Here is a 22,410-nt window from a genome sequence, read left to right on the forward strand (position 1 = left end):
CTGTGGCAATCCTATTATAAAATCTATGCTCATGTCCATTTTATGCAACACTAAATTACATGTCATCCGAAAGTCTATCGTGATAGAATATGTAGCCAACTTTCTCGGGCATAACAGTGCTGGAATTGCATATAGACGAGTATTCTTATGAATCAATCATTGATTCATTAAATCTATAACTTGCTTCACGTACTCCTCGTACTCGCTTTGGTGCATTCGATGAATAAATCAATCTGGAGGAATCGACTAGAACAAAATATTTGGCAGTCTGGACCACTCTCAATGACAACCACTCAAGTGGTAAACAATTGGTCAAGATATTCAACTTTCTATCATACTGCATAGGTAAACAGTTCGAGGAGCTCATACCAAAATTATAGAACTATTAAAATTTAGGGTTTGTTGGGCTTTGATATCAAATAATACCGTTCTAAGGCTCCTAGAAGGTATTTGAGAACACTAGAAAGGTATAGTTAAGTTGTTGGATGGGTAAGGAAAGGGGGAAGATGGATGTCAGTTTATAATCAAGCGTGAACGGCGGGATGACGGTGAATCGAAAGCGGAAAAGAACTATTTTCTGTTGTCAAACAGCAATAGGTAATAAATTAGACGATGAAGGAGGCATCCGAACCTCCCGAATAGATCACAACTTAGATTTTATCAAGCTACAGTCACATAATCTGAAAGCAAATTAAAGATACAACACCCTGATAAGAAAAATCAAGAGAAAACATATCCAAATAACATAAATAAAGTCAACGTCGTTTCAAAATTAAAATACAAATATATAAATAGTTCCTCCCAAAAAATTTGCCTAATTGAAAAGAAGTAATACAAAATATTGGCCCACGATGGGCTGGCGACAGCAGTTTAGCGAGAAAATCTTGCTACATTAATTATGGGACAAAAACCTCAGTCTCTTGAGCTAGCATCTCGGGATTGGATGGCTGCTCGGTTCATTTTCACAGTTGTGGAATGTCGACAATCACAGTATCCCGCAATCATGGGATTCAGATCCCTCGACTAATTTATGCCAAGCACAATTCCGCTGTCTCCTTCCCTTGCATATGCTCACGTCTTAGGTCTGTACGAGAGTGTTTTTGCGTGAGTAGTCTTAAAGTTTCAAGTTTGTGTTTCTTTTAAACAAAATTATTTTCTCAAAAAAAAAACAAGATATGATAGAGAAAAATTCTTCTTGCAAAATAAATTTGATGGGTAAAAGTTATTTTAGAGAGGTTTCACCTTGATGGGTAAAAGTTAAGGGGCTCTTATCCATGATAGAGAGGTTTCACCTTATAATCTAATGTTTGGTGGAGATCATGACACACCATGATGGGTAAAAGTTAAGGGGCTCTTATCCATGGAAAGCACAACATTCATCAATGTTGTTTATGGCCAAATTTTCATCCGATGTATACATTTCAATCCGTCCAAATCATTCAATGCAAGTTTAATGGAATTATTTTTAATGAATGTTTCCAATTAATCATGCTTGTGATAAGAGGAAGAAGGAAGGCCACATATCTGACAACATTTGCGAGAAGACCATCCCAAGATGTATCAAATTACAATTCTTAAGAAGCTATAAAGTCTATTATTGTAGATAGGCTCTTAAATATCATAGAGCCTATTATTGAATGAGCGTACAACACCTTCTGAAAAACTGCAAGGAAATATCGGATGCTATATAAAGGATCTAGTATAATCTAGGGAATGCAATCCAATATTTTATGATTAAATCTCAAATAAGAAACATCCGGTAGCTTAAAAACAATGCAACAAATAGTTGTTGATGCTTAATTGATTTTTTATTGGAACTGGATCCATTCTATAATGTTGAATGGTGTTGTTCAAGCGATATTGCAAGATATAAACAATGTTGGAGAAATAAGAAGTATTTACTTATTTACTTATTTTTTCGTTTTCTCTTGTTTCTTAACTTCAATCTAGATGAAGTTTGGGGAAGATTAATTGGATTGAGGAATAGCTTACATTTACTGACTTATTTGTTAATGGAGAGGAGAAAACTGAAGGCCAATAATGATAAACTAAGCACCAAATTCATTAGTTATCAATATTTCGGCACTTACTTGAATCATAAAACTAACCGCATATGAAAAGAATAGTGGTCAAAGCTCTTAGGTCAAATTATAGTGGTGGCATGATAACTGTCGTAAACCTTTCCACACCCAAGATCAATGCTAGGATTTACATGTAAAATCAGAAGAGTGGAAGCCTAAAAGTAAAAACGGGATGAACCGTATGGCTTATGTTATGGGTAGAAGTCCAAACATGTCTTTTGGTTTTACATTTTAATAAAATCAAACACTTCGTTAGCTGCTTAATCAACCAAAAAAAAAGGTTGGTGATACTTAAGAAGTAGCGATGACCATGTTATTTAGGGACATAACAAAACTACTAGTTTGATTGTAACCTGCTAGTTCATAAACTTTATGAGTGAAGGTTTATGTGTGGGCTCCAAAAAGTCCGATTGTTCCTCCAGAACTCTGCATTTTAATTTTATTTTGTTTTGAGAAAGCTTTGGAGGGTTAATTTTTCAGAAGACAGATTGGATTATAAATGAGAAACTACCCAGATATTTCATTCTCATTTTTCGAGGATTTTTTTAATTTGGGGTTCAAGGTTTCCCATAGGCATAAACCCCTATGATTAATCACCTCTCTTGATAACAAGAGAGCTTTTTCAATTAAGACTAGCCATTAAAAATTGAATATTCAACATATAATAGCAACCGACTTATAATTAAAATTATAAAATCTATCACTTAAAAGTTAAAGCAGGAAATGTAGACAAGACTCGATCAAGATCCCACGTCTTCATCGTCCCGGGTCGTCATGGTTCTTGATCTACTTAGTCAGAGAAAGTAGTCGACCCATTCTAACTAAAAGATCATTGTCAGCAACTATAAGTTGCGTCGTCCTTGGGGTCTTTATAGATCTGGGTTAAATATTTGTCTAGGAGACAAATTTAAATGAACCTTAACTATTAAAATACTTTATGATAATTAATTGTACCCTTATGATTCACAATTCAAAGGGTAAAAGACCATTGGGGAACATACGGGCTGCGACAATGACTATAATATACTGATGTTATTTGATGATAATCATCCGATCAGAGGGCTCTTTAGGTGAGAGTTATGGAGGACCAACCGGTCCTTAAAAGGAGGGGGGATGCCACTCCATTTCTCTTCTCTCTCCTTCTCATCTTTCCTTCTTAGCACCTTCCTAATATGTCTCTCAAAATCAGTATTTCAAAATATTTTTATTTATTTTTTCTAAATCTAAATTTTCATTATAATCACTTTTCTAAACTGAATTTCCAATGAACAAATTTTGAATTCTTTATTCCTCTTTTCTAATTCTGAAATTTTGAATTGATTTTTCTTTCTTATTTTAAATATTACCAAAAATAAATTCTTACCCTCATTATAAATAGAGGATGATGTGCTTAAAGTTAGGGGTCTTGTTTTAGTATGTGAGTGCAGGTTTTACTCTAGAGTTTTCTATTTGAGGGTTGTATCCGATGTCGAGAAAGTGTTCTGGCTATCCCTCGTCCGAGGTGGTGATCGTCTCCACGGGTCTAGGTGGTGCTTTAGCTATAGTTCGACCCCGCAAATATATTTATCTATCCTTCCATCATTCTCGTTGATATCCACTCGCTCCTCAGTCATATGATAGGTCGCCGCTGCTCCCTACTTTTTCTACAAGTTGCCACAACCTTTCAGCCACCAGCAGACCACCACCCCTCCTCTTCCAGCTGGCTGCCGCGGCTCTTCAACCACATGCATTCTCTTTTCCTGTAGCTCCCTTTTAGGCCGCACCTACAACCACTCCTTCCAGCTCTTCCCTGTAGCTGCCCTGCAGGCCGCAACCACCAAATCACCTTTTTGTAGCTTCCCTGCAGGTTGTACTGTTCGCTGCCCCTTCCAGATCTTCCCTACCGCAGTCCCAGCTGCTCCATCCGGCCGCGGTTCGACCCCTTCATGATCACTACTTGCTGTCCTACTCTTCACAACTATCCAACATCTCTCCCGCCTTCACCACAACCACCAATCTAGCACCACCTCTATGGACTTTCTCCTCGCAGCTTGTAGTCTCCTTTTGTCGAGTCTTTATTTTTAATTCTTTATTTTACGTTTTTGTTTTGTGTGTTGTTTTCCATCTTTCAAGTCTTCATTGTAGCATTGTTTAAGTTAGTAAAATTATGTCATGCGTGGTTTGGGTTAAACTTCAGTATCATTTGGTATCAGAGGTAGCCTAACCCTAGTTTCATTATATGGTTTTCTAGCTTCGGCCCCTACCTAATCCACCATACGAAATTTTTTCTTTCTTTCGTTTATTTTTTCCTTCTTTCTTTGTTTCTTTTTTTTCTTTCCTTCCACAGATCCTAAACCGTCAACCATGCCGCCAAGGAGATCTATGCCTGAGCCTACCCGGGACTAGATACAAAGAGATCTCCAACGTCTTCCGCGGATGGTTATGGATATTGAAGAGGAAATCCAGTAGGATGTCACCCTTGACCGTGATCTGGAAGGTCACCCTTGACCGTGATCTGGAAGGTTAAAGGAAAGAACTAGAAAATATGTAGATGAAGCGGGAAACACAACGCCAGTTCCTACCAACTTACCACTACCAAAAATTGCAGAATAGCTTCTTAAGTGTAGAAACCGCATCGCCGAGCAACCCCTCGCCAGAAAATGTTACAAGTGTCATGGATTTGGACATGTTGAAGCAGAATGCACAACCAGGGGAGTGATCTATTTCACCTAGTAGGGTGTCATTGAAAAGTTGGGTAAAGACACCGCAGACACTGAAGAGCAGTTTGGGCGAGAATTTTCATCCAATGACGTATTCTCCTATGGAAATATCTTGTTCGTAGATACATCCAATGCCTTCCCTCCATTTGATCAAAAGGAACATGCGACTTTTGATAAAATTGTGGCTCTTGCTCCCCTGGAAGATGGAGAATTTGTTGTTGACATAAACATCACGTAGAGCAGAAGATGTCAAAATTTATAATTTCAGTTGATGGTCTTAGTAACAACCAGCGGATAGCAGCACAATGGTCACACTTCCAACTTTCATCTCTAGTGTTCCATAGGAAGAGACGAAAGACTAGTGTGAAACTCTTGTTATTGGAACGCAGAGAAGATGTCAATTCTACAAAATTTCAAGAGTTAGAAGGAAGACACAGAAGATAATAAGAATCACCTATCAACCAAATTTTTATATATCCTCAACCTCGCTGAGGTCTAACTTGTCATAGTTGATAGACATGAGAGATATTTACTTGTTTGAAATTTGGTTCAGGAGAACTTATGTGGTGGTATACCTCCGGCTCAGATTATGCCAAACCAGAACGAATCAATAAAGAGGTATGCTCGCAAGTGGGAAAAACTGCTCAAATGCTTTTGTAGACGGTGCAGTCACCAGTGGGATTCAAGGGTAGTTGACAACAAGACGAAAGCTTTGACCTATGATGTCGAAGCTTCCCCAACTTTAGGAGATTGACGTTGGGGCTATGGAGGACCGACCGGTCCTTAAAGGGAAGGGGGCTGCAGCTCCTCCCTTTCACTTCTTAGCACCTTCTCCTCTTTCCTACTTAGCACCTTCCTAATATATGTCTTTCCAAATAGGAATTTTTGAATATTTTTATCCCTCTTTTATAAATCTGAATTTCCAAGACATGATTTCCATATTAGAATTTTTGAATACTTTATTACTCTTTGCTAAATCTAAATTTCTATTATAATCCATTTTCTAAATTGAATTTTCAATTCAAGAATTTTTAAATATTTGATTCCTCTTCCTAAATTGAAATCCTGATTTGATTTTCTTTCTCATGTTAAGTATTGTCTAAAATAAAGTCATAGCACCATTATAAGTAGAGGATGATGTGCTTAGAGCTAGAGGTCCTATTTTGGTATCAAAATGCAGGTTTTACCATAGAGATTTCCCTTTCGAAGGTTGTATACGACGTCGAGGAAGTGCTCTGGCTGTCCCTCATCTGAGGTAGTAATCGTTTCCATGGGTCCCGTTGGTGCTCATTCGTCTGTAGTTTGATACTGCCGAGATATTTATTTATTCTTCCACCCTTCTCGTTGTTCTCCAGCCACTTCCCAACCCTACGACAGGTCGCTGCTGCCCCTGCTCTTCCTACAGGCTGCCGCAACCCTTTAGCCACCAGCAGGCAACCGCCGCTCCTCTTGCCGCAGCCCATCAACCACTTGCAGCCTTCTTTCTTGCAGCTCTTCTGCAGACCGCACCTACAACCGCTCCTTCCAGCTCTTCCCTGTAGCTCTCTTGCAGGGCACAACCATTACGTAGCCTTCCTGCAGCTTCGGGTCCGTTTGGGGCAGCTTGTGCATTTTAGGATAAGCTGCTTATCCTAAAACGCGGCCCGCGGGCCGGCCGCAGGGGTCGACCCACGGCCTGCCTTTAGTGTAAAAACTCAAACGCAGTTTCGAATAAGTTGATGAAACACGTGAACCAAACAGTGCGGCGGCATTTTGAAAACGCCGCCCGCACTTATAATCCACCCCAACAGACCCTTCCCTGCAAATTGTATTGTTCGCTGCTCCTTCCAAATTCTCCCTACTACTGTCCCTGCTACTCATTTCAGCTGCGGTTCAACGCCTTGATGATGGCTGACTTGCTGTCCTACTCTTCCACAGCCGTCCAGCATCTCTTCGGCCTTCACCACAATCACTGATCTAGCACCACCTCTTCGTACTTCCTCCTCGTCAACTTTGTGTCTACTTTTTTCGAGTTTTTATTTGTAATTCTTTGTTTTATACTTTTTATTTGTGTATTGTATTTTCTTCTTTTAAGTCTTCATTGTAATTTTGTTTAAGTTGTTTGTAAAATTGTGTCGTGCATCGTGGTTTGGGTTAAACTCCAGTATCAGCTTTGGTCGTAATCGTTTTTTTGTGGTACTATTTTATGGCAGAACCATGCAGACAGATGACTCGACCCACATCCTAACTGGCATGTATTTGCTTTGATTGTGAATATAGGGATGCCTTGATATGATATTCTTTTTTTGTGAGATGAAGCCAATCAAAAGTTTGTCACCCTCCGCAATAGGCAAACTATTGCGGAGGGTGGATTATGTTTGCTTTAAGTCTTTAGTGATTGATTTTAACTTTGATGTTTTGTTGATTACTTTGAAAATCTTGCTTCGAGAGTTTGCCCTCTCTGGTTGAAATTTTCAATAAACACGACGATCATCAAAGAGTTAAGTATTTTAAACTTTTATATTTGTAGAGGTATTTCATTTTGTTAGTTTAGATTTTTATGGTATGAGTCTTGCCGACTTCATTCCTTATAAGGAGGTGGGTCGGACTGAATAGTTTGAATTTGAGTTTCTTATTTTAAGATTTGAATGTTTTTTTCGATATTATTAGACTTGTTAACTTTATTTCTTATGAGAAAGAGGATCAGACTGGTTGGGTAGAACTTACAACCACATCGTATAGATAAGATTGCGCATTTAGCCCACACAATACTTTTGAGCATTCAATACATTGGTTGGAGCTCATGATGATACTTAAATTTATATATTAAAATAGCTTAAAAGTTTTATAAATATTAAGGGTTTATAAGATCTTTTAAATTAGGACTCTGATGTGAAATTTATTTCAAGAAATATATTTTTAATTTTGAAATTGTGTCTAATTGACTTATTTCCTTAAATGTCTTAAATCCTCTATAGCTTAGAGTATCTAGCCTATTATTCATATAAGTTTTAAAAATGATTATACAAATTTTAAAATATTTCAATTAACTCAGGAAACTATCATAAATTTTGATTAATATTCAGATCATTCAGAACTTAAAATGTTTGCAATATTAAGATTTTTAAGTCATGCAAAATTTCATTTTGAGCTTTAAAAGGGACCTTCTTCTATACGCCAGCAGGTGTGTTTCGAATCCCGGATGGGATTTTAGATTTTAAGAAGCCTCGTATTTGAATCATTTTTTGTCCCTTAGGAGCTTAAGTTCGAAAACCCAATTTTAAATTGATTTTCAAACCATAGGAGCCTAAGTTTGAAGTACTCAAGTTCAAAATATTTTTTGGCTTATGAGCTTAATCTTAAAAATCCAAATTTCAATATTTTTTAGCCATAAGAGTATTTTAAAAGCATAGAATTTCAAAAATTTTAAAACTTGAAGAGATTGAATATTTAAAGCACAGGTTCTCGATATTTTAAATCCTAAGAGCTTAAATCTTAAAAGCTCGAGTTTCAAAATCATTTTAAAAATTCAAATGATTTTTATTATATTTTATTTTATAAGTTCAAATTTTCAAATATTTTAATTTGATTACAACTCTGAATCACTAAAAATGTCGGCAGCCACCCTGTGCCAACCTCTATTAGTGGGTACGAGAGAATGCCAACCTTCCCGGTTATCTTAAAAGAACGGTGGTCAGTATCGTAAGACACTACGCCGGGGAAAAATTACAATATTTAACTCGCGATCTCAAAAGAACGGTCCTTCAATATACTTGCAGAAATTGTCAAATTACAAATCAATTTCCCCAAACGACACTTTCCTTGCTCCCTACTGTACTTAATTTCGATGGATGGGTATTCACATTTCTGAGGACAGTTTAAAATTATAATTTTTATAATGTTTCTCCAAATGAGTTTGCGATTTCACCGAACCGTACTTAAGGTCTATTTGGGGCAGTTGCAGTTGTTTCAAGAAGCAACTGTGAAGCTGCTGAAAAAGAAACTGCTATTAAAAAAGCTGCGGTGACTATTACAAATTTTTTTTTTAAAGTCAGACTGTATATTTCTATCAGCCTCTACAAATAGCTATGTTTGATGGGAAAATGTTGTTCTTAACTACAGTTTCTTGAGACGTGTGCAAAACACTTTTTTGCTAAACAGGAAAAATTATAGTGCAACACCGTATCGCCACCACCCCGCCCGAAACATACCCTTAATTCTCACGAAATGTACTTGTGCTCTCCCTAAATGAAGATTTTTTGAAAATTACCGTGTTACCCCAAAGTTATACCTTTCTAAGCTTTGATGGCGTTATCAGAAATGACGACAAATAAAACAAAATAAACTAATACAACATAATTATTTTTTATATATTACATAACGGTAAAAAATAATAATTAAAAAATAATAATTGTCTTGGTTTGATGCTTGGGGCTCAAAGAGCTTGATGATGGGGCACAACTGAGTGTTTGGGCTTGAACAAAAAGGCAAGGTGTTCTCGATTTAACAAGCAAAAGTAGTCCCCTTTATGTGATTTGCCGGAGAGGTTAAGCAAAGAAAGGGCCGAAGGCTTCGATTTAACAGCCAGAGGAAGGAGAGCAGTGAAGTAGTGGTTGTGGGCTAGGACAGAGAGGGGATCAGATCAAGTCACGCGAAGGTTTGGTGCAAGAAGGTCATGGTGGCTTTGTGCAAAGCTTGGGCTTATCGAACCATTGTATAAGGAAGGCACTTGAGCAGCTTGGGAGTTGCACGCGGATAGGGCTTTGGTTCAGGATATGCTTATGGACCGAGAGATTTATAAAGGATTTTTCTCTTTCCTCTATTCTTCCAGGTTGCTCGTCGAAAATTTTGGAGCTTCAGGATCCCGTGAGTGGATTACTACTCTCAAACTAAAGTGTGGAGAGTATAATCCTTTGGATAGTACAATGACTCATCAGCTTTGGGCTGTACGAGAATCTGCAACCGTCTGCTAATACAGTTGTACAACCATGATAGTTCGGACTTTTGAGTCACGATAAGCTTCAGAGACACACCTTAGTGACCCATTGATTTAGCTGTAAGTCGGGTTTCCAGCCCCACACGTAGATATATTGATTGGACCATATACAAGTACAGTTACACAAAGATACTTTGCAAGTAGCAGGGATCTACAAGGTAAATTATTTATCTCTATTTGATTACTTGAAGATTCCTTCTGCTTGAATTCGAGGTATGATTGATTTTTAGAATCCTAGTAGCAATCATGTTGGGTTGGCCTTGAGGAGTTGATTGTCACTTTGTGGGAGCTGTAGACAGTATAAGGACTACTGCTCTTTGGACAGCAATTCGAGGAGTACATTGTGCCAGATTATTAGCTTTTTTGTAGAAGACCTTCTGATGATGGTGATTGCCAGGGCAGAATAGTCTTTCCAGCAGTTTACCCTAAGCTTCTGGATCAGATGCGTGCTCATTTTTCTGTTAATATATGGATTCAGAGTTTTCTGCAGGATGACTACTTATCAAATAGTTCTACATAGTGGAGTGTTCCATTTGGGTTGGGGTTACAAGATGATCTTTTATCAGAGGATTGTGCTGAGCCATCCTCACATCCACCTCACTCCTCTCCAGTTAGGCTAGGTATAAGTACAAAGCTATTTTTAACAGGTTTTCTAGCTACCTGGTTATTTATCTTTGTGCTTCTCTCGAATAAGAGTTTTATTCATCCTAGTATTTTGCTTGTTTTTTTAAGGTGAGCATCTTTCTCTTGTTTCTTTGGTGCCCATCGTGATATATAAAGTTTTATGACTTACTCTAAAACTAGCTGTCTCGAGATTTGAGATGTCACATTGTCTTGATAGTACTTATATGCATGGATTAATATTTATGTTCATGAAGTTTTGTTATGCTTAGAGTGTCTGTTTTAGTTTCTGGGGAGAGAATTTCCTACCCTTCTTCGGTTATGATGTTGCTAGTGTTATTGGTGACTAACTGCTTCCAGTGAACATTCTCCTAAATTTTTCTTGGGAAAATTTGAAGACGTAAGGAACTAATTAATACCATTTTTGTTTCTGAACAGTCCCGTCTATGAGTAGCACACTTTTTACATTATGAGATACTTTGATAGCTAAGCCATCTACTTTGAATGCTTAGTTTTAGTGCAACAGATATCCTTAAGGTTTTGATCATATTTTTCTTCATATTATCTATAACTGCAATATTTTTGGTTTGTTCATCTTGGGAAAATTTGAAGACGTAAGGAACTAATTAATACCATTTTTGTTTCTGAACAGTCCCGTATATGAGTAGCACAATTTTTACATTATGAGATACTTTGATAGCTATGCCATCTACTTTGAATGCTTAGTTTTAGTGCAACAGATATACTTATGGTATTGATCCGATTTTTTCTTCATATTAACTTTAGCTGCAATATTTTTGGTTTGTTCAGGTTGTATGTGTGATTGGTGATATGTCTTTCCTTCATGATACAAATGGCTTGGCAATTCTTAGCGATAGGTGTGCAATTTTACCTTTCCAGTGTAAACTTTGAAGATTTTTTTTGTTTTATTTCTACTCTTTCTTCATATAATTTTGAAGTTCAGATTGGAATTTATGGCAATAGTTTTGCAATCAAGTCTTTTCTGTGTAAACATTATAGATTGATTTATTAGATCTGCTCTTTCCTCGTATAAAATTTAAAAATCACTTCTTTCTGTTCAAATGTAAATGGCATTTTTGACTGAAACTAGAAGCAAAGCTTTATTTTCTTGTAAAATTCAAAATTTTATCTAAATAGAACAGTCAAATAAGTATTTGCTCATCCAGAGATTGGCATTTGAGTTTTTTTGTTCAAATTTTATTAAGGGCAAACATATGCATGCAGAATTAAAGTAAATGCATTAGGGTATATGACGCGGGCGTTTCTTCTTTATTAACGCAGGAGGTCCAAAGAAGAGGTGGGATCACGTCCCGCATGCGATACTCTTGCGACCCAGATGCGGGAAACGGGTCGGGTCGCTCGAATGGGTTCGAATTGAACTGAGTGGCTCCCCTTCTAATTTCTTTATTATTTTCCACATGTTTTGTTTCATCCTTCTTTCCTTTCTAGTCATTTTTGATATATGTGTTATATTAAATTTTGTCGTGTTTTCTCTTGAGACAGCTTTTGGCATCCACTTTCTCCCTTATAGGGCTTCCAAGATCTAGTCCTTTCCTTTTGTGCGGAAGTTTCTTTTTGTCTTATAGGATTCTATAAATTATTGTCTTCGGTGTGTGGGAGTCCGTCTTTGTTGTGCTTGCCTTTAGATTTTTTGTGTGGAGAGTTTTTTCGTTTTGTAGGGTTGTATCCGAGGAGGTGGTGGTGCTCTGGTTGTATCCTACTATGAGGTGGTGATTTTTCTCTACTCATCCTAGTTGTCGACTTGCAGCAAGCTTCTCCGACCGCTATTTTTCCTCACCAGCCACCCTCCCACAACCTTTCTCATTACTGCAAGCACTTCTCTACTCGTTGTCCACTCCTCTTAAGTGTTGCTGAGACTTCCCACCTACTGTTCCACTATCCCAGCTTGCTACTCCACCTTTCAACCTACTCTTCAGCCGCCCAACAGACCTTTCCGTAACCCTAACCTTCTGCCCCTTGCTCCAGTAAAGTCTCCAACCCTTCTTGACCTCTCTCCTGCATTTACTCTTGCTGTCCCAAGCCATCAGATCCACTTTGCCATCCTCCATGACCCTTGGAATACACTTTGGAGGTGTTTTCTTGTGTAGATTATGTTTTGTGTTGTTATTTTCTATTGTGTTGTATTGTAACCCTCTCTCTACATTCATAAAAGTTTGTTTTCCATGTTTTCTTTGTTTTTTCTACTAGTTCTGATATCATTTGGTATCAGATCTAGCTCGACCCTAGTGCCATCCTAGAATTTTCTAGCATCTGTCCCTACTCAATCCACCACCAATTTTTTTCCTTTCAATTCCCAAACCTAGCCGTGCCACTGCGAAAGGATACACCGGATTTGACTTTGGAAGAGATTCAACGAGAGATCCGTCATTTACAGCGGAGACTAGGAGAGTTGAATGACGGTAACTAGGAGAGGTTATCTTTCACCGTGATCGAGAGTCAAAGAGAAGATAGGGACGAGGAGATGAATCGGTTCCACAAGGAAGATCACAATGACGAGGAACATCGAACACGCCGTTTTGGTATCCAATGCCAAAGGAGGCTGAGAGAAGAGGCCCCTTATGGAGGTCAGCGGGACTTTGGCATTAAGATGGACCGAACCTTCTAGAATTTGAGAGAGGTATAAACCCTGATGAGTTATCGACTGGCTGCAATCAAGCGAACGGATTTTCGAGTATGAAGCTGTACCAGCGGACAAGCAAGTTAAGTTAGGTGCTATTATACTAAAGAAAAATGCCTCATGATGGGAAAATATACGAATATAGAGAAGAGAAGATAGTGAGAAAATCACTAAGACATGAAAGCAATGCAAAAAAAAAATTTCTTTCTCCCCACTATTGTCAGGTTTTGTTTCTGAAGCTCCACAACTTTTAGCAATAGGATTTTTTAGTGGAATTCACAGCCCAGTTCGATCACTTATAGCTAAAGTGTGAACTGATATAGCCAGAAGAGCATACAGTAGCCAGATATCTTGGGGGACTACAGTCTGCCATTAGTAATGTGGTGCAGCTACAACTGTATTGTACATTGGGAGATGTCCAAACACCAGCCTTGAAGTTAGAACAATCTTCCTTTAGGCAACAACCTTCAAGCAAGCAGTCACCTACAGTTATCACGATGAACAAGAGTACCTTGGGAGAGACTAACAAGCCCAGACAGGGGGATGACAATTGGAACCAGAGCGAGAAAATGCAGGAGAAAAGTAGCGCGTCCAACACTGTACCGACTAGGAAATGTTTCAAATGCCACAATTACTACCACATAGAGTCCTAATGCCGCATGAGCAGAGTCGTCTCACTTACTGATCAGGGCACTATGGAAGAGATTCACGATGAAGATAAAACTGAGGAACAGGGTGAGCTGTATCATCTTCCCCCAGATGAAGGAGAGGCGCCAGTGATTCGATGGATCCTGCAGACTGAGGACACTAGGGATTTGTAGTGGCTTCGTCACAACATATTCTACTTCCGCTGCATAGTAAACGAAAAAGTATGTAGTCTATTTTTTGATGTCGGAAGCAGCAAGAATGTGGCATCGACACAGATGGTAAATAAATTAGAACTTACAACTAAAAGACATTCCCAACCATATTCCCTGACGTGGCTGAAGAAGGAGAAATGGGTTTGCATCGACCAAAGATGTTTGGTAGAGTTTTTCAATCGGAGGCCAGCTGCAGGACCAGGTGTGGTGTGACATGTTCCCTATGGTTGCCTTTGTTGGGATGATCGTGGTAGTTTGACCAGATGACTCAAAACCACCGATATAGAATCACATTTTCTTTCACCAAGAACCGGAAGCGTGTCGTCCTACTTCCTTCGATGGAGACCAGAGTCACAGGATCCCTTCTCAGTAGAGCAGCGTTAGTGGAACCAAATTTGGTGGCTACACAGAATGAGTGGATGACGACGAAACAGAAGCTTTGACCTATGAAGCCGAAGCTCCCCCAACCCCGGGAGACTGATGCGGGGGGCTAAAAGGCGCTGACGTGAGCGTTAAAATAGCGCCCGGGTGCGGGCTCTAATTGCCCCCTCCGCCCACACCCTCCACCAAGCGGGGTGCTTCGAATCCGTGGGGCCTATAACCCCTGCGATGCCTCGTGTAAGTGTGAAGCAGAGCGGAAGATCCCGAAGTCTTGTGAGGGTTGGGAGGCACGAAGCAGAGGTGAGATCGCAAACTTTCACGACCCGACAAGTTGCATTCGTGTCTACCGCACCCATCTTTATTTAAGAAGTGTTTTCTGAATTTTTCTTGCCTTCCCAACCCCTTCCTTTTGTGTTGAAGTTTGTTTTGTCCAGTAGGACTTTATAAATTGTCGTCCTATGTGTGTGACAATGAGTTTTTGTTGTTTTTGCTTTCAGATTTTTTCTGTGGAGAGTTTTCTCTTTTGTAGTGCTATATCTGAGGAGGTAGTGGTGCTCTGGCTGTATCCTACTATGAGGTGGTGATGTATGTTCCCCTTTCATCTTCCCTAACCCTTCTTCTCCAGTCATCCTAGTTGTCGGCTTGCTGCCAACTCCTCTAACCACCCTCCCAAGGCCTTTCCCAGTGTTGTCAGCACTTTTTTGCTTGTTGTCCACCCTCTTTAAGTGGAAAAATATTTACGAACGGAGTACGCATGCAGAAATGCATGCGTATAGAGGTTATTCGAGAGGTATCAGAGGCTTATGTCAGTATTATTGGGGTTAATACCCCCGATAACTGACAATACTTTCAAATAACAACAAAAAATATGAGCGCGGAACCGCATAATATATTCGTACGTTATTGGGAGGTTATTAAGAGGTTATACTTCAATAACCTCTCCATAACCCCCAATAACTGAGTTATTGGAAAGTTATTTTGTGAAATATGCACACAGAACTGCGTGCGTATTCCATACTTAAAGAGTGCTCCTTTAAGTGACGGCGAGACTTTCCAGCTGTTGTCGCACCTTCCTAGCTTGCTACTCCACCTTCCAACCTACTTCCTAGCCGCCTAACAGGCCTTCCCGCCATGCTGACATGTTGGCACCTCCTCCAGTTCACCTCCAACCTCTGCAAACCTCTCTCCTGCATTCACACTTCCTGTCCCAAGCCGCCAAATCCACCTTGCCAACTTCCATTGCCCTTGGAATACACCTTAGAGGTCTTTTCTTGTGGCGATTTTGTTTTGTGTTGTTATTTTCTATAGTGTTGTGTTGTAATCCGCTCTGTACTTTAATAAAAGTTTGTTTTGTTTGTTATTATTGTTTTTTCTATTATTTTCGATATTTGTATGTGTTGTGCCTGTTGTTCTTTCAGATTTTTTGGGTGTCGTGTATGGTTGTAACCACCTGTCTTTTTTATTATTATTCATTTTTTTCTATTGTTTTTTGGGTTAACTTCGGTATCATTTGGTATCTGAGATAGCCTAACTCTTGTCCTATCATAGCGTTTCTAGCATCCGCTATACCCAAACCCATCTCCACCCTCAAAATTTTTCTTTCCCTTCCTACACCATCCCTACACCCATTCCAACCCTACTTACACCTAAACCAAATCATACCACTGAGGAGGCAATTTCCAAATCCTAATAAGGACTTTATCATGAAAGAGATACAACGACAACTCCGCCGAGTGATATAGCAGATGAATTTGAGGAAAGGACCCAGGAAGAGGTCACCGACGAGTGTTATATTGAGGTCTGAAGAAGAGAGGTTGAAACACATGAATCTCTAACATGGGGATGATTCCAATGGAGAAGAAGACATGCTACGACTCTTTGGGATGTATTATTAGAGGAGGCTGAGAGATAATGTGCTTGTTAGAAGATGCTGAGATGAAGTGCTTATTGGTGGATACATAAATGAATTGTCTGTTAAAGGATACAAAGGTGAAATGCTTATTAGAGATTTCAAAGTTGATGAGCTTTTACCCCAAAGAATTGACCTGAAATATTTGAGATGCATGAATTTGAAATAATTGTGGATTCGCCACATTTTGATTGTCACTTGTATTCGGACGAATTCATTGAGTGGATTCAGATCGTTGATCATTTTTATGGGTTTCAGGATGTCCCACTAGACGAAATGATGAAACTAGCCACCATTATTTTGGTGGCAAAATTTATAGCACCTAGCCAGCATGAGGGAATTGTTAAGATCATTACTTAGTCCTAAATGAAACGGGAGATGCAGTGCTAAAATCTACCAGTTCATTATTGACAATATGTGCAGGCTCTTGCTTCAAAAAATGGAGACAATATTTTCGCATGGCCATGAAATCTTGTTCGTCAACGATGCTCTTCTCTGTAATTCTCAAGATAGCCTTGGGGTGGTGCTTTGGATGAAACGGGAAAGATTTTAAACGCGACAAGTTAAATTATCATGCATTGGAACAACTCTTTGGTGGAGTATGATGCTATTCTCTTCCTTGTAAACTTGATTGAGCCTTTTATGTATGAAACTAAGGGGCTCATTTTCAAAGGTGACAATGCGACTGTTGTTAAGAATAGGGCTATCAAAACAGTTCGTTGTTCGCGAACAGCTCATGTTCAACTCGCTAAGAAGCTCGTGTTCGGCTCATTCGCTAAGTTAACGAGTTGAACACGAACAAAACGAACGAAGGTTTGTTCGTTCGTGTTCAGCTCGTTTTGGCTCGAAATAGTACTAATAAATTTTATATATATATATATAGAATAGAAAAAGTCCGAGGGAAAATATATTAATACAAAAAAGATACAAAAAAGTTGTATGAGAGAACATAAAAGAAAGCCCAACTCATACAATACAACACACACCAAATCTAGATAAAGCAAAGATAGAAAAAGGTAAAAAACCAAAAAGCACAAAAGGACACAAAAGTGCTATTGACGTCCCACTTTAGTTCTTCTCCCTCTAATTCTCGGAAGTGAGCCGGCTAACAAATTAGTAAGGTGTGTACCATTGCCTGTAGTAACCAAAGTATCATCCCTTAGATTCCTGAGCTCAAGTAGATTTTTATTCTTCTTCTTCCTCCTAGATGTGTAGACTTGCCATTCCTCATCCGATGATTGTCTTATCTGATCAGTAGTTTTCAAAGGTGGTCGGATAGGTGTATGTCATTACACGTCTTGATCCCCATGACCCTGAGTAATATTAACATCTTTCTGGACCTGATGATGCGGTTGTAAAGCAGTAGAAATATTTTCACCTGTCTTATTCTTGATAGGTTCTAGGACAGACGGGGTCTGAAGAAACTCCCTCTCCCACACGATAAGAGGTTCCAAAGACGAGGGATCTACAACTGGGATTGAATAGTTGTCAAATTGCTTATCTGATCAAGAGGAGATGAAATTACAACCTCTAGCGGAGCAGTTTGCTTTTTTGGTCTGAGTTGGGAGTGTAGATTGTGACATTGAGAACTGGAGTGTCTGAACATACGACAGTTCGAACAATACGACAGAAAATGTTCAATCTCTACCTTCTGCCAATATCCCTGCTGTTGTGTGCCCAACCAGATTTCCTCATATGCAAGTGAAGTGATTTCTCTTTCAACAAGTATTCTGGCTTCAGATGGACGAGACATTAAAAGTTGGAATGTCCGTCTTGAGTGGCTTTCCATAAGCTGAGGCAATAGAGTACAATACTTTTTGAGAAAAATAATGAAATTTCAAACCAGGGACACGAATCCAAACCGAAATGATTGGTGTTTCGTCTTATGGGTTAAAATCCGCAGACCATTTCAGAATCTTCATTACTCTGTTATCAATTCATATTATCATTTTTTGCTATCAATCCCAAACACATTCTTCATTGCTAATTTGAATAAGAACTTGTCTCCCATTTAATAATTCAATTTTTCATTCTCCAATAAGGTGCATAAGTTCAAATTCTTTGCGAATGAGCTCCATTTTGGGACGTCCATATAGAAATTTTCCAACCAAATTCAGATGACAGGAGGAAGCAAGTTGAATACCTTCAACTTCTATAAAGAAGATGGCGTGCTTCCCATTTTTTTTAATATATACGTGTGTGTGTGTATATATATATATATATATATTAAAAAAACTTGCCTCGTGTTCATGCCATAAAGATGAGTAGTATACAATATTTATATCTTTGACACTGTTTTATATACTCTTAGAAAACAATGTCGTTACTATTTTTGGTGCTTTACTTAAACTTGTTATGATCTACTTAAAAAATATATATCTTTGATGAGTAGTATTTTTAAAAAACTTAATTGACTACAAGACTATAAAGATTTATAATCTATTAAAAGTATTAATTAAGAAAATAAAATAAAAATTATTAAATTAGATTCAAATTATACTTTAATATAAACAATAATTTTTAAATCCTGCCTCAATTTTTAACATTTTATGGCTACCTGATTAAGGTTATCAAAACAACTCTTTATTCGTGAACGACTCGTGTTCGGCTCGCTTAGCAAACGAGCCGAACACGAACACAGTTTTTGAGCCAAACACGAGCTGAGTCTGGGCCTGCTCTTGTCGGCTCGTTTACACCCCTAGTTAAGACCTTCAGTTAAGTATGCAAAATAAGGTGCGGAAGCATGAACTAGTTTTTGGCAATGATGTTGCTTTTCTCTCAAACTTTAAACAAATTGTTTTTTTTTAATTTTTTACTTTTGCCCATAAGAGAATGTAACAAAGCTGCATATTTTTGTTTTAGGCTAGCTTTGGATAGGTTTTTTGTTTGGGATGCTCACACTTATGACCTCATATTTTTTGAGTGTGGTGGAGACTAATGCCAACCATATTGCACCTTTTGTGTAGTTTTTTTAGCCCTTTTTGTACCTTTTGCTTTTAATATTTATGTCAAATGCATACCTTCAAGAATGCCATCACATCTTACAGGAAAAGTTCAACTTCCAGGTTTTACAAACAGAGTACACACAGGGGAAAATCCAAGCCCCGCCCGAGAAGGCACTTGGTCAGGGTAAAGAACAAGTAGAATCAATCCGTATTTCAAAATTCATCCTAGCTATGGGGTGTTTCAAGTGCCATGGATTTGTGCATACTGAATCAGATTACACAACAAGGAGAGTGATCTCTTTCACGAACCAGAGAGTATTTGAAGAATTAATCAGTGATACAGGAGAAGTTGAAGATTTTAGAAAGGATTCTCAACTTCTAGTCGTTGAGACGAGATACCAGTATTCTAGTTGAATCCAGGACAGAGACTCCAACTGAGTTGATAGTGGCTACTGTAGAATGCAGTGAGTTTGAAATTACAAGCGTTCATGCAAAATATGAGATTGTGGTTCCTCGAGTTATCATTTTGTAGGCATTAAAAAGAGCATTAACAGGACTGACATTGAACGTCCAAAATAGTCATGAGTTTGAGGAGATGATTTCAGACACAAGGCAACCCAGATAGAAAAAATTCTAACTTTTCAGATATGTATGCTACTTCTCGAGTCGCTCCTGTTGAGGGAGTTCAAGTATGTCCGAAATTAGATTCTTTTGTGCCACTTATGGGAGCACATAGAGATTCATTGGGGTATTAAATTTAGTTCAACAAAATAGCCACCAATAACTCATATGACAAAATGGATAAACAACAATGTTGAATATCACCTTGGGAGCTTTGCAGGAATGAACATCCTACAGTGGGATCCAAGTTCTTTCAGAGATGGAGCCTCTCATAAGTGATTACCCTTTAGTAATAGATTTCATCGCAGAGTTAATTCATTCTTACATACTTCCTTAGCAAATACTTCCATTCGAGTATGGGGAGTGGAAGAGGCGAATTACAGATCTAATAACTCGACAGTTACTTTATGAAAATCTATGCTGATATGCAGCTCCATCTCAAGTTATGCCAAAAAAGGATGGATACTTATTTTATCAAAAGGTGTTTTGGAATAATAACACTGACAAGATTGACTTAATGAGAGATTATGAAATTTCTTCGACCTTCAACAAGTCCACACTGAAGTCATATTACGACTAGATAGAAGCTTCGAAGGATGAGATCAAAACTCTCCTAATCCCAGGAGATTGATGTGGTCATCTCTCTCTCGCATTGATGTGGGAGGTCCAAAATTGAGGCGGGATTGGGTCCTGCGTGCGATATTCCCTTGACTTGGACATGTGAGACGGGTACATGAATGGCCCCGAATCAAACCAAGTGGCTCTCCTTTGATTTCTTTTTAATTTTCAGTATGTTTCTCTTAATCCTCCATTTATTATTTTCTTATATATGTGTTATATTAAGGTTTGAAAGGATATATTGTCTTGTTTCTATTTAGGGTAGTCATCAATGTTCCAGTTTATCCCTTCTAGGGTTGTATCTAAGGGTGAGTGGTGCTCCAGTTGTATCTCGTTCCAAATCGGTGATTCTCCTCCAAGATTCGAGTAGTGCTCTGGCTGTATCTCACCCTCGATGTGGTATTTATTATCCTCTACCCTTTCTTGTGCCCTCCGGCATCATTTTCCTTTCATCAATTTTCTTTTGAAAACAGTGTCGTTACTATTTTTGCTGTTGTTCATGCCATCCAACCTTAGTCATGTCACACCCCACCTTACCCCCCAAGGATCGGCTGAGGTGCGATAGAGGTGGACAAGTCGACCAGAGTAAATTCTCACCAATACTTATCCTGATTTATAGAGTCAGGACGACATGTGTAATTAACTAATCTAACTAAATTGTTGCAAATATTTGTGAGACATTACAGTTAATAAATCATTCATATTCATATATACTCAGAAGCATGTCAATTAAATCATCAAAACATATAAACTGTACAAAGCTACTAAATTCAACTTAAATAAAATACGTAACCAAAACATTGTGCATGCTTTCAAAATTATTAATGCAAAAGGTGTACAAGTCACACCTGGATACTTACCCTGGTGCTCTTTACCCTTCCAGAAAGTAAATAATGTTGAGTGAGTTAGCCAATGAAATAGCCAAGGCTAAAATGAGGATTTGGATAGAAAATAAACGTGCATGCTCATTTGAAACTGTACATGTGTCTACACACAAGTCACATCATGCTAGAATCATGTAGAACATAGAAAACAAGTTGCGTAAAAAGTATGACTATTGTATAAAACATGTATAGTCATAAATATGTAATTATAACCATGTTCATAGTAATGTAATCGTAACAATGACATTGTAGCATAACAATGTCACTTGCAAATAGATAGACTTCAACTATTTTCATGTCCTGTCATATCATGTGTCATCACTATGCCCCAAAGTCCATATTAACTATCGATAAATTTTGGCCCCCCTTAACATTGTTGTTATCAATAGCTTATATAATACTAACGTTTTTGTACATTTTGTCATCGTCTGATCAAAACGGTTTTCAAATTCTTATTACTTCCTAAATACTAGGAGTTAGGAATACCACATCTTTGCATAGCGTACTTTTAAGCACTCATGTAATAGTCTACCCATAACATCACCTATGACATTGCTTAAAGTATAATACCTATAGAAAATATTCATAGACATTTTATATATTACATATATTAATCATATAAAATCAATACCTGCAGACAATTAATTTCGTAAACATATTCATCTGTATCATAACATTATCATAACGTAATATCATCACATATATCGTAAGAAGAAATCAACATGCATTCATACATTCAATACATTTATTCATCCACAATATAAGGAAATTCTAAATGCATCAGTGTCAAACGAGAAATCGTATGAAAATCTTTAGAAGATTATTTATCTTAAGTTAGCACAAGATCAATTCATCTGACTTGACAGAGCAGCCCTACGATGAGTTTTCTCACAAAATCAAGGCAAACGCCAAAATGAAGGTGTGATGAAGGAAATGAATGTTTAAAATATCATGAAAGAGGGATTCATACTCACGAAAATCTCCCCGACAGACCTTATTGTGAGTTGCAGCTCCCAGATGTTTATTTGCCCTCCTCTATTTGCCTCAGCACTGCAGCAAAAATCACGAGATCCTTTCTATCAAGCGAAACCAAGATAGGGATAAGGAGGAACCACGACACAAGGAAAATCCTAAAGGATCCTAATTGTTGGATCAAA

The 22,410-nt window shown here is 38.2% G+C and overlaps 1 protein-coding gene across 1 annotated transcript in view; it reads left to right on the forward strand.

Moving 5' to 3' along the window:
* LOC110018366 (protein PHYLLO, chloroplastic) overlaps positions 1–22,410 on the forward strand; it is a 186,472-nt gene that overhangs the window by 86,780 nt on the left and 77,282 nt on the right. The window contains exon 15 of the mRNA XM_020715657.1: positions 11,187–11,254. Within this exon, the coding sequence (XP_020571316.1) occupies positions 11,187–11,254 (68 nt within the window). The remainder of the gene's footprint in view (positions 1–11,186; positions 11,255–22,410) is intronic.

Source organism: Phalaenopsis equestris, unplaced genomic scaffold (assembly GCF_001263595.1).
Source record: "Phalaenopsis equestris unplaced genomic scaffold, ASM126359v1 Scaffold000016, whole genome shotgun sequence".
NCBI classification, from domain to species: Eukaryota; Viridiplantae; Streptophyta; class Magnoliopsida; order Asparagales; family Orchidaceae; genus Phalaenopsis; species Phalaenopsis equestris.